We start from the raw sequence: 15,046 nt of genomic DNA on the forward strand, positions 1-15,046 counted from the left end.
CCATTGCGTGTTTTGAAAGTTAGAAGTAACCAGCAAAAGTAGGTTTCAGCGAACCGTTGTCAGCGTTAAAAAATAAATAAATAAATAAATAAATCAAAATAACTACCTAGGTAGAATGTCCTGAAAGAACCATTAACTGATGCTTACGTTGAAATAAGTACGGATTTAGATTAAATCGGCAAAATTAGAACATGAAACTACATAGCTCTTCGTTCCAACAGAAAACGGAAAATGCTTTTCGATTTAAATCAATAAACTAAAAATCAAAGATAGCACCTATAGTTGGTAGCTATAATAGTAAGCGGGATTAAAACATTTAAATATGAATTTACGTAATTTCCGTATTTGTTAAGGATGAAGAGTTCGTGTAAGTAAGGATGACAAGTATATGTTCAAAGAAAGAGGTAGTGATAAATATGTATGTATGCTTCTGAGCCTTCGAACCGTCTGGAGTATGGAAGTTTCTGTATAGCACTGTTGGGTGGAAAGAGCACCTTCCTGCATTTGTCACTGCTTCCTCGTTGTGATAAGGGAGGAGCAGCACATTCTTCAGAGCACCCATTCTTTCCTTCTCTCTTTCTTTCAGCTGCACCAGAAACAAATCCTCCCTCCTTATAGGCCTCAGTTGGAGTCCGAGCTAGACTTGGACAATTTTGACCCTCAATTCACATTGGAGCCGGTAGAATTAACGCCAGATGATCCGTAAGTGATGTGATGGTATTGTTCATTGTAGAAGGGAGAAATTTGTTCCCTCTGAAGTGCCATGAAGTTATTTGCAAATATTCGTGTTGATAAGTTTACTTCATGCGTCTTACCTACCTGTCTTTTGTTCGATTAGTTTTTAATTTTTATCCTACTTTCATTCTCCCAGTTCCTACCCTGTAATTTCCTTTCCTTTGAATGTTTCAGACACGTATATCCGACATTAAAAAATAGTTCATTTCGGGTAAATAGCTGTTATTTTTCGCTATTTCCAGTAATTTAAATAACATATTGGTGAGCATACGTTTATGTGACGATAATAATTCACATCTTTCAAATAAATTACCATTTAAAAAATATTGAATAATATAAAGGAAATTTTAATTATCTGGCGACCAACTGCTATATTTTGAGTCATAGTCTTTGAGAGAAAATTAGTTAATATTAACATTGCAGTACTTACGTATTTACGAGTATGTTCATTATTTATTAAACCGCACAGAAAGCGTGACATGTTAGTCGTATAGTCAATAGGTCCGATGCTGGCTGTTCTGATTGAGGTTTCTTAGGTTTCCCCAAGCTAGTTCCTTGTCATATCCTTCCCGAGAGATTGTGCTGTTGGAGCGTAAAACCATTCCTCAAGAAATGGAAACTTAATTGTCCTCAGAAATTCAAGAAATAATTAGGTCAGTGTGGAATACCTACTGAAGCATTTTGCTAACAAAATTGATTTCGTTATATATATATATATATATATATATTCTGTATATATAAACAGTTTTAAGTTTAGAAGTACAATAATTCTATATTTTGCGTAGAATTTTCAGGCGTCTAAGTAAGGAATACTATTACGAAGAGAATATTACTACTTATCAATCTATTAGTAATTTTGTTACTATTTAACATTATTCGGTTGAAAATACTTGTTCTCTTCGTATTTGCCATTTGCCATTTTCGAATTTAGTAATTTTTATTTTGTAGACTTTGCAAACAAACTGCTTTTGCTTTCTGCACAGCCCTACTGAAATTAATACTTGTTGATATTTTATGCACATTGTTCTTATGGTATGACCGTTTAATTAATTGAGTTTTCAGAATGTTCATTGATAAGAGACCTGTAATGAATTTCAGGTATAGCCAAACACTGTGGCTCTGGTCGAAAATTCCCCTTATTTTACTATTGTTTGGATAAGACAATAGTGTTTAGTTGTGATCATTCTTAGTTACCTTGTATGTATATTGGCAACTACTGAGCTTAAATTTCAACGAAGTGAACATCACAGTGGAAAATAATTAACGTAGCAACAACTTAATAACTAGAGCAACCCAAATGCATAAAAAGCATAACAGCAATTTACACATATGGTTGGTACCTTGAACATGGTTGTGGTTGTCTAAGAGTCCAGAAGAAACTAATTTTAAAAGCATAATAAAGCATAAAGCATAATTTAAAATATAAAGCATAATTCTTGGAAATTCTGTTTAACTGTAAGTTTAACATATACTATATTAATATTTAAATATATATATATTTACAATGCAAAATCATTGATAACATAACAATGCAACAATGAAAAGCTTATTTTTATTTCTGTAAATTTTTCGGTGTAAATTGGAGAAAAAAAAAAGAAAACTTTCCATCAACAATGAATAGTACACAAGAACTCCACACTATATTGTTATGTGTACCTCTCGAACTTGAGCACTTTCTGTGCACCTTTCTGTATATATGCACCTCTAAGGTGCACGCAAATGATAGAAAAAACTGATTCGAGCAAAGCATATCTCTTTACAGTGCATTAAGTAGAAAGTTCATTAAATATGAAAGAAATTGCTTCATAAAATATTAATAAATAGATAAAGATATTTAGATTATTTAATGTATAGTAAATATTCTACATTATACACGATTAATGTAAAACAATGATTGAAATTAACAATAAAGCATAATTAGGAAAAAATGAAGCATAATTAAACAAAAAATAAAGCATAATGTGGGTTGCTCTATTAATAACGCTAGACACATATGTGAAGATGATAACACATTACATTGATGTTATAAATGTATATGAAGATCAGGATATTGCTTGATTGCGCGTATTTTTCAGCTTGAAGAAATAAGATATTTCGTTTTGAGTCATTACAGTTTCTTGGAGGAACCATTATTTTTCAAATCTATTTTAAAGTGATCACCGAGATATCTTTAATCCATTGTAATATATATCTTTTGGTGTAAAACTGAAATATTCTCAGATGCATGAAATATTCTCGGAAGTAAAATGCAGTATAGTTCAAACAACTGTTAATTACAGTTTCTATCAAATGGCCAAATATTATATATGATTTTTGCAATATGAGTACAAGGGAACCAGAGATTAAATGTCCATTTTGTCATTGAAACTCTTTTTGTTTTTCAAGTAGCTCATTGAGTTCAGCAGCAAAGAGCGTCAACATGAACATTATGAAGCGGTGATACTAGTGCCTTCTGTTGTTACACTTCATGAACTATTAGACTATTACATGGATGTTGTGCATCCCTATTAAAGGAATGCAGTGATTCTAATGATAATACGTCACATATTCTTTGCTAAAGGAGTTCTTCAACAGAACATAGCATTACTTAACTTACTTGACGATTCATTTAATCGGTTTTAAATTTCAGTTAATTATGTATTTTATTTGAAAACCTAATTATTTTGTATGTATACGTTTTTCAAAATAATTAAGTTAACAGTAGAAAAATTAACGGAAACTCTGTTTTTTTTTGGGGGGGGAAAATATATAAGAGCGGAAAATATACTTCTTATTTCCTTACGAAAGGAATACAACTTTTGTACCCTTTCGGATTTTTATTAGAAGCATAAGTATTAAAAGTTTTGACTTAGAGTGTGTGCGAAACACTTTTATCACTTAATAAAAATGCTTTGATTAATAATGAACTTTATCATTTACTTTGACGTGTGTTAAAAACAACATATTCATTAATTCATAAAACACTTCAATAAAACGTGAAACTAAAGTAAGTACTGTAATGATAGTTTTTTTTTTTTTTTTAAAAAAAGCGCTTTCTAGTTTAATTTTCTTTAACTCTTGAACATTTGATAATGATTGTTTTAAGAAACCAAGTGAATTTAAGTTCAAAAAATAGTATAGTACCCTTTCCTTTCATATTCTAGGAGAAAACAAACATAATAAAAGGAGGAGAGAATCTTTTGTTACTTCCAGTTCCTACTACCATACCTTTTCTTCCTTTATCTGTTGTTCTCGATGCGTTTTTTTTTTTTTTTTTTTAAGTATAAATACATTCCTTCAGAATAACATATTTCTCCATTCTACATATGCGTTAGTTTTTAGTAGTTGCTTAAGTAGTTAGTTTGCATTTCTTTGCTTTTGTGATTTCCAGCTAGAGCAGAAGCAAGTCGCTCCACCTTATAAACCTCGGCTGGAATCAGATCGTGATCTGGCGAACTTCCCTCCAGAATTTACAGATGAGCCCGTTACCTTGACGCCGGATGATACGTAAGTTGCATGTCTTTTCTGGTTTTCTCTTGGTGGAGGTGTTTTTTTTCTTTCTTTTCTTTTTCAGATGACATATATATGTGTGATATTTGTATGTATTTTCTTTGACAGAGGTGAGCGGTATTCGAGAACTTGTATCGTCAGTTCAGACATCAATGAAATTGTTTTTATGCATTAGTTTCTAAAAGTTAAATAAGATGAAGATTTTCGGAAGCAGTTCGTGAGTGAACTAGTTTTTCACTAAGAATAGTTGTTGGTATATCTCGTCTCTTAATGCTGAAGACTTTTAATCTTCTGAAGCCAACGTTAATAATAATCGGATTTTGAATTAAGTTTTAACAGGGCTAAGAATTATTATACGAATAATAATAAGTGTCATAGTATAGAGACTAAATGGATCGAGTTTTGTTGAAAGGACATCCGCCCACGGAATAAAACCTTTGGTACATTATAAGAAAACTTCCTTTTAACAAAAAATCATAATGTTTTGGGTGCTAATGCAGCAATACAAAATGTCTACCTATGTTAATACAGCCATTCTTCTAACACTTTCCAGTAGCCGCAGAAAAGTAGTTGAAAAAAAAAAAAAAAAGTGAATATGGTATAAAATCTGGACTCCTGTCCTTTTAAGAAAACTCAATTCGAGTGTAGCATTTGTTTCATAGAAATTCGAAAAAAGTGTAGGCCTATGTCCGTTAAAAAAAAAAAAAAGATATAGGGTGATACGATCAAAAACGACACGATGAAGTAACTGCAGTCATTTGGAAAGAAGTTAGTACTTTAGATAGCACAAGGATTAAAGAAGAATCTCATTGTTTGAGCAACTGATGTGAAGAAGGAATTTAAACGAGGATTCAGCTCTGCGTGTGATAGAAGTTCACCAGGAGTACACACACCAAATCCTCTCTTTTCTTTTTATCACAATTTGTATCTCCTATTCGTTGTATCCATTGGTCTTTACTACAAGTCGTTTTATCATTTGCTCAGTGTAATGATGATAGACTTAAACAAGTAGTCCTCTCTTGTTGTTCATTAGACATCTTTAATATAATTAGTAATTGATTATCTATTTAGTTTACTCCGGAAAAGGAGGGAGAGACAAGTTATCAGTAAATTTATAGTCTAGATGAACAGAGTTTGAATATTTTACGTAGCAAAAATTACATATGAACAGTTAATAATCTAAATGTGTAGTATATAGAATTACAGTAGCGTGGAACGAAGAATCGTTTTCGTACAATAGTTTCGACTGCTTTATGCGCAGTCTGCAAATGATACAGGTCAATATATGATAATTTTTGGTTGATATTACTGAAATGCAATAGAAACAGTAGAAAATATTGAATATAGATAGTGGATTCAGATTGACTACATGAGATTGCACTATTCAGTCATCGACAGAAATGGGTATTCACGCTTATATAATGTATCCTAACTATATATAAAACTACATGAACTGACATAAATTAAACGGATACTTCCGGTTGACGTGGAAAGCTGAAATTTGGCATGATTGTAGCTTTCCAGGATTATCCCACAGGAAAATTGCCAAAAGTGAATGTTTTTAATTTTTAAGGGGTCGAAAGAAGAGATGAAGAAATTCCCTATGTTGTTTAAATGGGCTTTTTTTCTGTTTTCTCATATTTTAGATACTTGGAATCGGAATACAAACTTGAAATTCAGTATGCTTGTACATTTTCGTTAGCGTTACCTAAGCAAATCACTAAAAAATAAAAATTTCCAACAGTAGAGTGGTCTTATGGAGAACTGAAAAATTTTTCCATGTTACTTACATGGGACATCTTCTACACCCCAAAATGTTTAGACACTTCCGGCAAGATTAGAATGATGAAATTTCGCATGGTTGTAGCTTTCCGGAACTAACTGACAGGAAAATTGCCCAAAGTGAATATTTTTAATGCTTAAGGGATATAAAAGAGAAAGAAGAAGAAATTCCCATGTTATTTAAATGATCGTTTTCTTGGGATATAAAATCTTATCTTTTAGGTAGTTGAAATACGAAATGAAACTTGAAACTTGGTAGAATTGTGGGTTTAAGAGGTGTGAGGTCCAGGCCAGCAAAGACGGGAGGGCAGGGATGTGAAAAACTTCAACAAAAGTCGTGTTGTCGGATCTGGAAATTAAAAAGCACTAAAACAAGAATTGAACTAATATCGAATTGTTAATCGTGATAGAATATTCAACAAACAAAGCTTTTATTGTATTACATAAAAATAATAATTTCTGATTTCATGTATGCAAATAAGAAAGTAGCGCATTGTTAAGAGTTATAGCCTGTATATAATTAAAAGTAGCCTTAAAAGTAGCTTCTCGCCCAATTTGAAATTTTGGTAGCGAAGGCATTTAAAAAATCGCCCAATCCGCTACTTATATCCCAAGCTGGCAACACTGTCCCTCATACGTGACAAACTACAATGGCCATAGATGCCGAATGTCCAGAAATATATATAATTCCTAATGCCGAAAGATATTTGTAATAATGGAATATAACATGTATTCTTTTAACCTTTAGAAACTTTATATCATAGCCTATATTTTCCACATTAAATGACTGTTTATTGAATAAATTTATTCTCATAATATTATGTAAAAATGGTTCTGCTCTGTGGATATTCTGTGCTGTTGAAGGTGAAGATCATTTCTAGGTTATATCATGTTTCTTTTCAACAGCTGCAGTTTTTCTTTCTCCTTTTAAGCTTTATATATATATATACAGCAGATTTGGAGAGAACATTATCCAGAAGTGGATTGATGATCATCATCATAAGTTTTTGATATTGGTTCACTGTTTTCATCCGTTAAGCAAAACCTCATATGAAAAGATAAGGAAATATAATACGTGAATCGTTTATTTAATACCAAAATTAACGATCGATATATGCAATATGTAAATAGAAAACGAAAGCTTTCAGATAATTTGTGTACTTGAACCAAGCGAACCTGCTTTTCCCTTATTCGGATATGAAAGAAGAATGTAAAGAACACGAAAATTGTGTTTCTATGATTGCGTAATCCAATCTGTAAGAAGTTCATTTACCTAATTTGTATTTTTCTAATCCCCAATCGATATTAATATATACATTTGAGTAACATCATCATAAGAAACCACATGAGAAATATGTTGAATGAAAGAAATGATCATTATTCCATCAACAAATTTAAATTTTTCCGTTTAACGTCCCATAATTATACCCTTTAGGCTAATGGAGACAGTGATGGAAGAATTGATGGAATGAGAAAGTGGGAGGAAACAGAAGTACCCCGAGAAAGCCTACGTCACGATGTTGTCCACCACAAACTTACTTGTCCCGGGATCGAAACAGGGACCTCACTCACCAGAGGTAATCAACAACGTGATGTCCCAATCGAAACTTGGTCTTATGTGCGAGTTTGTCAAACGAAAAACTTTCTTATCCGTGTATGCATGGTCTTTCAGTTCTCTATTTGTTGATACCTTTGATAAAAGCTTGTATGATCCTATTGCCAGGGATGCTATATAGGTATAGAACAACTGGAACTCTATACTCGCTAAATCCATTTTTGAATTGCAGGAGTTTTTCTTGTCCTCTGAGAAATCATTTTCTGTGGATAAGGGGATATTTTCATTTTGATCGACTGGTGTACAGTATATGGCTAACATTTGAGGTTAAACTCGCTATAGAAATAAATTGAATAAACGCAAGTATTTTTTTATCCTTTCAATAATAAACACAATATAATTAAATAATAAAATAGTTATTTGCTTGGAATGCGTAGTTTATGTAAAATCTGATGCAATATTTCGTTGTCTTAACATTTCTGAGAGCATCTTCATGTAAGATTTTCAGAATATCATTGAACTGATGTATTTGCACTCTTCTGATTTCTTCGCAGTTTACGGAAAAGTAATACTTCAGGTTCGGAACCGAAAGAGGTAAAGTTGTCAGTACCAAAGTTTGAAGCTAGAAGTGGTAATACACTGAAAAAGTTACCCAACATTGTTTACCGTTTTTTGTTCTGTCTGGGCTATTACTGAACGTGATTCCTGTGGATATCTTGGCACCAAACTGTATTTGTGGAGATTTTTATTAAAGCTTTTCACTTCGGTTGTTGTTACTGCTACTACTTCTTCTTCTTCGTATTATTATTATTATTATTATTATTATTATTATTATTATTATTATTATTATTATTATTATTATTATTATTATTATTAACGCACATCATATATCTTCCGATACTAAAGGAGACTGTCTATCTAGCCTGTTTTTATCTAAATTCACTTTAAGGGTTCTCATAAAATATGATTCAGATGTTAATCTCTCCATTAATGAGAAACGTGTCATGTAATGTTACCTTCTTCAATGCAATGCTTACATTCGTCAAATGTTTTGACAATCCTGAAACTGCTTGATTTATGTCTTTCATGTTCTTGATGTGTTCTTTAATCCTCGCGTCGATATTTCTGTTTCCTATGCCTGTATATATCGACCTGAACATGGTGTCGTAAGATGAAATATTGCAGCGCACCACAAACTACTCATTCCAGGTAAATAACTATTTTATTATTCAGTTACATTAAAGTGCGTACTTAACATTATGTGTATAAGATGTTCACAAATGGAATAGATTTAAACAACAGATAGAGTTAACTCAGAGAGTTAAATCCCCTAGATCCATGATTATCACAGCGTTCGCAGTTTCAGGGAAATTTCCCTAATGTAGGAAAATTTCCCTAGGGAAAGTTTCGATAAAACATGAAAAATCCAGGGAAAATCTCACTGACTGATTAAACACTACTACCTTGTATGCTTAATATAAATGCTTAAATTTGCCTTTGTTCTTCAGAGATAAACCAATACGATAACAATAGTTTGTGTGCCTGTGTTCAAAGTAGCATAATTTGCACCTAGTGGCTACGTGTAGATATTTTTGTTTATTTAGAAAAAGGGAAGGAAAAAAAATTAGAAACAAAAGACATGAATAAAACAAATGTGGTTGGCACTTTCTTTAACATAGCTCAATTAATCTTATGGCATAACTTCTGTCTGTCATAGGAATTGGACACTCAACAAACTAGGGAAAAGTTTGATAAGAAAAAGAAAAATAAAATGTGTCGGTCGAGGGAAATTTTCTTACGGACATCTAGGTTAGTACAGTAATCGCAAAGGGAATGTGGGAAATTATCTCTAATTGGATATTTTCATCCTCTTCAGTTATTAGGTTTACATTACTCGCTTTCTCAACATATTTAATTTAAATTACGCACGGAGTATGTAGAGACTGGAAACATATATATTTCCAGTGTCTACATATGATAATGTTTTAGAAAACACAATTCTACCAGTAACGATGTGACGCTAGAAAAATGGACAGTACAGATGCCTCACTGAAAATATGACAAATAAATATTAGATATATATTATATATAATATTTATTTGTCATATGTTCAGTGAGGCAACTGTACTGTCAAATTTTCTAGCGTCACATCGTTACTGGTAGAATTGTGTTTTCTATAGCGCGACGCATTTTATTGAAGTACAGTGAAACCTCTACTAACGGACACCTCTATAAAGCGGACACCTCCCATAACGGACATATTTTGTAATCCCCAAACACTGTAATAGGAAAAAACATATTGGCAAACCTCTCTAAAGCGGACACTATCTAGTACGGACACGGACAGTCTTTCTTGTCTTTTATAGGTATTATTTACCTTCGTATTACGGACACTTTCTCTAGAAACAAGTTGGAAAGTGCAGTAAAAATACACCTTTAGTAATTCATACGTATGTCACCAAGGAAGAACATGTGGGTGTGACAACATTTTGCCTCCTCAACTGTCTACTCAGCAACCCAGAGGAAGGGTCTCTGTTTCACAACACCCTTATATCCTTTGCTTGCATTCCACTCCTACCCAACCTGCTTCAGAAACGAAAGTGATTGACAGTTGCCCAATGTTTGGAATGACACATCATTCTACTGTCCCGCTGGAATATCTAACCAAACAGAAGACAAGTTTGATATTTTTGACCACGGGTACGCATATTATCTTTTAAGAAAGTCATTGCTGGACTACAATTAACTCACAAATTAAAGCAACACACCGAAAACGTAGTAAGTAGCGATAAGTGTAAAGTGCAGAGAACTATAACACCTTATTCCCATGTTGTGCCTCGAATTGGATGGAGCAAAATAATGCAGGTATTTTGGTAATATTCATAAATACGTAATTCATGGAAAAATATTTTTTTCTAATTGCATATTACCTTGTTTATTAATTTACGTAAGAAAATATTGAAACCTCTCTAAGGCGGACACCTCTCTATAGCGGACAATTTTTGATTCCCCACGGCTGTCCGCTTTAGAGAGGTTTCACTGTATTTAGATGAGTGATATTTCCGGGAGAAGGAAATTAATCGTCGTGTGTAATGTAGATAGTCTGGAGAAAACTAGATTCCTTAACTTCTACATGGATGTAGGACGATGGTGACAGATGATGCACGCCGAGAGAAGAGGAAAATATATATTCGTAGATATTTTATACAACTTTTCGTCGGTGGTCAGCCATGGTGAACGCACAGCTTGCGGTATCGTAGTACCAGTGTGTGGCAACAGATGGCAGACGTAGTTATTTCGCGTTTCGCTGTGAAGAAAGTGTGTCATCTTAAAGGAGATAGTGGCATTACAGGGCTTGAGGCAAAATTTCATTTGGAAAACGCAATGAGAATTGTCTGACTCGTCGCCAGTAATATTGCGAATGCGATGCTTTAATAGTTATCTCAAGAGTCCAATTTCTTTTAACGGCCAAAGAGATTGTTTTTTATTGTCTATAGTGGTATAAAATCTTGATCTACGCAAATGATTAATCTGAAATCTTGTGTTGGATTACGCTTGTAACTGTTTAGGAAATAACTTGAAAGAAAATTTGGATCTGCTCCATAAAGAGGGAATAGTAAGATTGCAATCTACAAAAGGACATTAAAGCATTTGACACGGGGAACCTGGGTTCGATTCCTGGAGAGAGCTTACGTGGTTCGAAAGCACACTATGTTCCAGAGTAATCAACACAGGCACAGATGAATTCATGTTTTCCTTCTGTCATCTTTCTGTTCAAGATTTACTAAGCAAAAGTCAGAAATAAGTTTTTTTTTTTCTTTTTAATGAAATAATCCATTACTTTGTATACAAAGTAGAGTATTATTTTGTACACAAAGTATATAGGTATTACAGGTGGAGAACAACATTGTCAAAGAAGCATTGTTACGATGCCGAAACGTGAAAAATAGTGCATATTTATATTATGTATAACACTTGCTTAACAAAACTTGTATAGAGGATTAAAATTACGTATATTAATCAACATAAGGTATGCTAAGCTTTAAACAATTATTGTTCCAGTAACACTCGCGCCATTTTTTACACTACCAAACTATGCTAGGCTGTGTATAGGAAGTTTAACAGAACGATTATGTCCGTCCATCTGTTGACAGGTATCAGAGCAGAAACGGTAAGATTTTTAAAAAAATCGATTCGGCGTTCCAATAATAGGTTCTGTCTCTTTCCTTAACCCTGTGTTCGAACCAGAAGTTGTAGAAATCAACTGTCGGGGCCGGTGGCAGGAGGCGATCAGAACTTTTGCGGCCACTGGTGAGGGAGTCCCACCACAGGTCACGAACATAAAAAGAGATTATTAGCGACAATATCTCTACCAAAGGTAGCCGAAATCAAACTAACAGAATAATTAATAAAGGACCACGAAAGGTCTCAAGAATATCTCTGACTTAAAGGGTTGCCTGACATTAAAAATGTAATGGAGCTGAGCAGTCTATGGGGCTCTGCAATTTATTAGTACGGTAGGGAGGAGGTCCGTCCTGTTCAAACAATGTCCGACTAACAAGGCTGTCGGCAAGGTGATTTGATAGGGAGAGAGAGAACAGGATGAGTGCCTAGGTATGACAATAATTAATTACAAAGCTTAAACACGAGTTTACGAGATTATAAGGGAGCCTTAATCCGTGAATGTCCCGCAGGTAATTGCCAGCACTTTAGGGCAGTGGCGGCTCCAAAGGGGGTCACTAGTTAACGTGAAGCCCACATAACAACGAGATTAATTAGCACACCAAAATAATAGACAACTAGGACTCGTGCAAAGAAATAAATATTTGTAGCGGGACGACAACTTAATAATTAGGCACGTATTATACAACAATGAATAAAAAAATAAAGCTAATGCAATGGAGACAGGATTATTAACACACTTAATGGACCTCAAATACATAAAACTTCACAAGACAAGGTCAGGCTTGACTATACTTAAATAATTCAGCCTAATAACAATTTAATCGATAAAACAATAAAATGGAAGAGATAGTTATCGCTAACAACCTTAGTTGTAGAATCACTTTACACAAACACTGAAATCGGATATTGGGTGCAAAGAAGTAGACGTGATTCTGAGTCGATGCGAGGAATCAAGATGCACAATTAAAATCACTAAAACAATTTAAATCACTCACCTCGCAATTCAACACCTACACAGATGAAAGAGTTCCAAGTGGCCTCTGGAGATATCGTCGAGTCCTGTATAAGTCCAGTTGAGCTTAGCGTGGTAACAAGATGTTCGTTGCAGCCAAGAATTCCCAGAAGATGTCTGTATTGGTTCGAGCGGTAAAACCAACAAGATGCTTCCACTTCCTACGGAGAGTGAAGTTCTTTCTCCAATCGGAATTCTCACGGCGAATGCAGGAATAGTACTGGAGTCGCAGAACACACACAGAAGGGTGATGGTTCACTCAACTACAGAAGATAAAGAGTTCGGTCCTCAACAGGCGTGACTGGTGTAGTGGTTCACGTAGGAACCAGAGAACGAAAGAGATGTGATAATAATGACTTCGACGAACGGCTTCTTCGGAGGTACTTTCTGAGAGAATATGAGTAGGTGAGGTCGTACTTTGAAAACTTTAGATAGGCGTTTTAAATAACTGGAACGCCGAGTTAGAATAGTATGAGTTTTATTGTAAGTTGCTTTTGTACAGCGCAGAAGAGTTGTTAAGCAATAAGTTGTTATACATCAGAGATAATTTTAGATGACGCACAAGTCTAGTGGCGTATGCGTGAAACTTGAGAGGGGTCAGAATATGACCAATGATAAAAGAGAAACAAGGGCAGTTCAATGAAGAGATTGAATTACGACTGCCTGCAAGTAGTAGTAGTAAACTTACTAGAAACAATGTTCAGCACAGTAACAAAGTTCTTGCTGTATTGCACACACGAAATGAAAACAGAGATGGTCCTTGGTAGGAGAACGGAGATGACGGAGTTCTCCACTAACACAGTGTAATAACACACTCTGGTAATGCACTAAGTTCTTCTCTCTATGACTCTAACAAAGTCAGAGAAGAAACGCAAGTCCGGCGGGCGAAGGACAGAAGCCTGAGCCCGAAGAGTGGGCCGGAGCCCCCGGCGACGAGCACGAAGCTCGTGCCTCGTAGACACACAATGATTTCCCCCTGAGAACAGCTTGTACAGCTATTTTGTATTCAGGGAGTTTATTCACACGTTACGTACGTGGGAGTATAGTAGGGTGGTATCTTCCCAAAAAGGGCGGATACTCGTGTGCAATGAAATTAGTCTTTACGTTTAGATTGGGTATTGATAATCTAAACGACTATTTAGGGTGTTAACTAGAATAGTCACGCATGCGCGTTATTACAAACAGTATAAGGCTTTAGCGTCATCTGGTACATAATATCCAAATTAAAAGTCAAAGGTTAATTTGATATTACAAAGAAAATCAAGCTTTATCCAGATTTTACAGGTTTCTTAATCGTTTCACAATGATACCAAAAATACAAGTGTTCCCAAGACACTTATTTTATACGGTGTCAAAATAGACATATTTAGTATTTTCGAAGTGTCAACTTCGGCGCCAAAATGTTAATTATACGTCTACCATGTTTTTGAGAGCATCTGGGCTTAAACAGAGGACAATGAGAGTATTCAGAAAATAACATCAGACTCTCAGATAAGACACAAGGGTTAGATATTCCCTTGCACGTGCAGCGAATCGAAGGTTATAGGTTACCAATTCAGATCTGTTTCTCAAGATGCAAAGAGGGGAGAAAAAGATATGAGTTTCCTCTTACGAGAAAACAGCTAACTTTAAGTATTCGTCTGGCTTAGTTATTCCACAGAAAGAACAAAATATAAAGAGAGAAATTTAACATTGACTAATACCTGCAATAATTACATGGCAATAAAGCAATTAAAAGGTTTTTAAATAGTAATTATGAATTTAATAACAGTAAGAAAAGCAAAAAATTAGGTCGGCCCGAAGGCGCCTCAGGTCGGCCGCTACAGTCCTCCCGCGAAAAATAAAAAAAATAGACGAGGGAACTGAGGAATATTTTTTTTTTGACTACTTGGGCTTAAATTTTTTTTTGAAAAAAAAAATATTAAGTGGCAATATTGTTTTTAAACTTTAGAGTTGGCAACACTTTTTAATCTTTAGGATTGGCAACACTGCTTAATACTCATACATAGATATATTCAATTAAAATTTCTTAGTCCTAGTTGGCAACACTTACTAATTCTTTAAGTAAAGTTCATAAAGGTAAAACATTTTTGTTGCTTATACCAGCGAATATTATTTTATACACAATTATAGCTAAATAATCGAAGTACTTAAATCCATAAAGTAAAAACCCATTGAAATAATTATATAGTATTAGGTAACACCATAATTAAATAATATGACACAAAAGTAATTATATCAGTAGTACCGAAGTATTCACTAGAATCCCAAAATAGCTTAAGTATATA

At 34.1% G+C, this 15,046-nt stretch overlaps 1 protein-coding gene across 5 annotated transcripts in view; it reads left to right on the forward strand.

The window, feature by feature from the left end:
- The window catches only part of aPKC (protein kinase C iota type), an 850,264-nt gene that overhangs the window by 605,519 nt on the left and 229,699 nt on the right, over positions 1-15,046 (forward strand). For 3 of the 5 annotated variants that reach the window (XM_081736916.1, XM_081736920.1, XM_081736918.1), the window contains one exon: positions 4,106-4,221. The exons of 1 other annotated variant lie outside the window; for it this stretch is intronic. In XM_081736916.1, coding sequence (XP_081593042.1) covers positions 4,106-4,221 — 116 coding nt within the window. Of the gene's footprint in view, positions 1-586; positions 703-4,105; positions 4,222-15,046 lie in introns of all 5 variants that reach the window. One more of the 5 variants, XM_081736917.1, reaches the window with a different exon arrangement.

The sequence above is a fragment of the Thermobia domestica genome, chromosome 13 (genome assembly GCF_964235325.1).
Source record: "Thermobia domestica chromosome 13, izTheDome1.hap1.1, whole genome shotgun sequence".
Taxonomy (NCBI): domain Eukaryota; kingdom Metazoa; phylum Arthropoda; class Insecta; order Zygentoma; family Lepismatidae; genus Thermobia; species Thermobia domestica.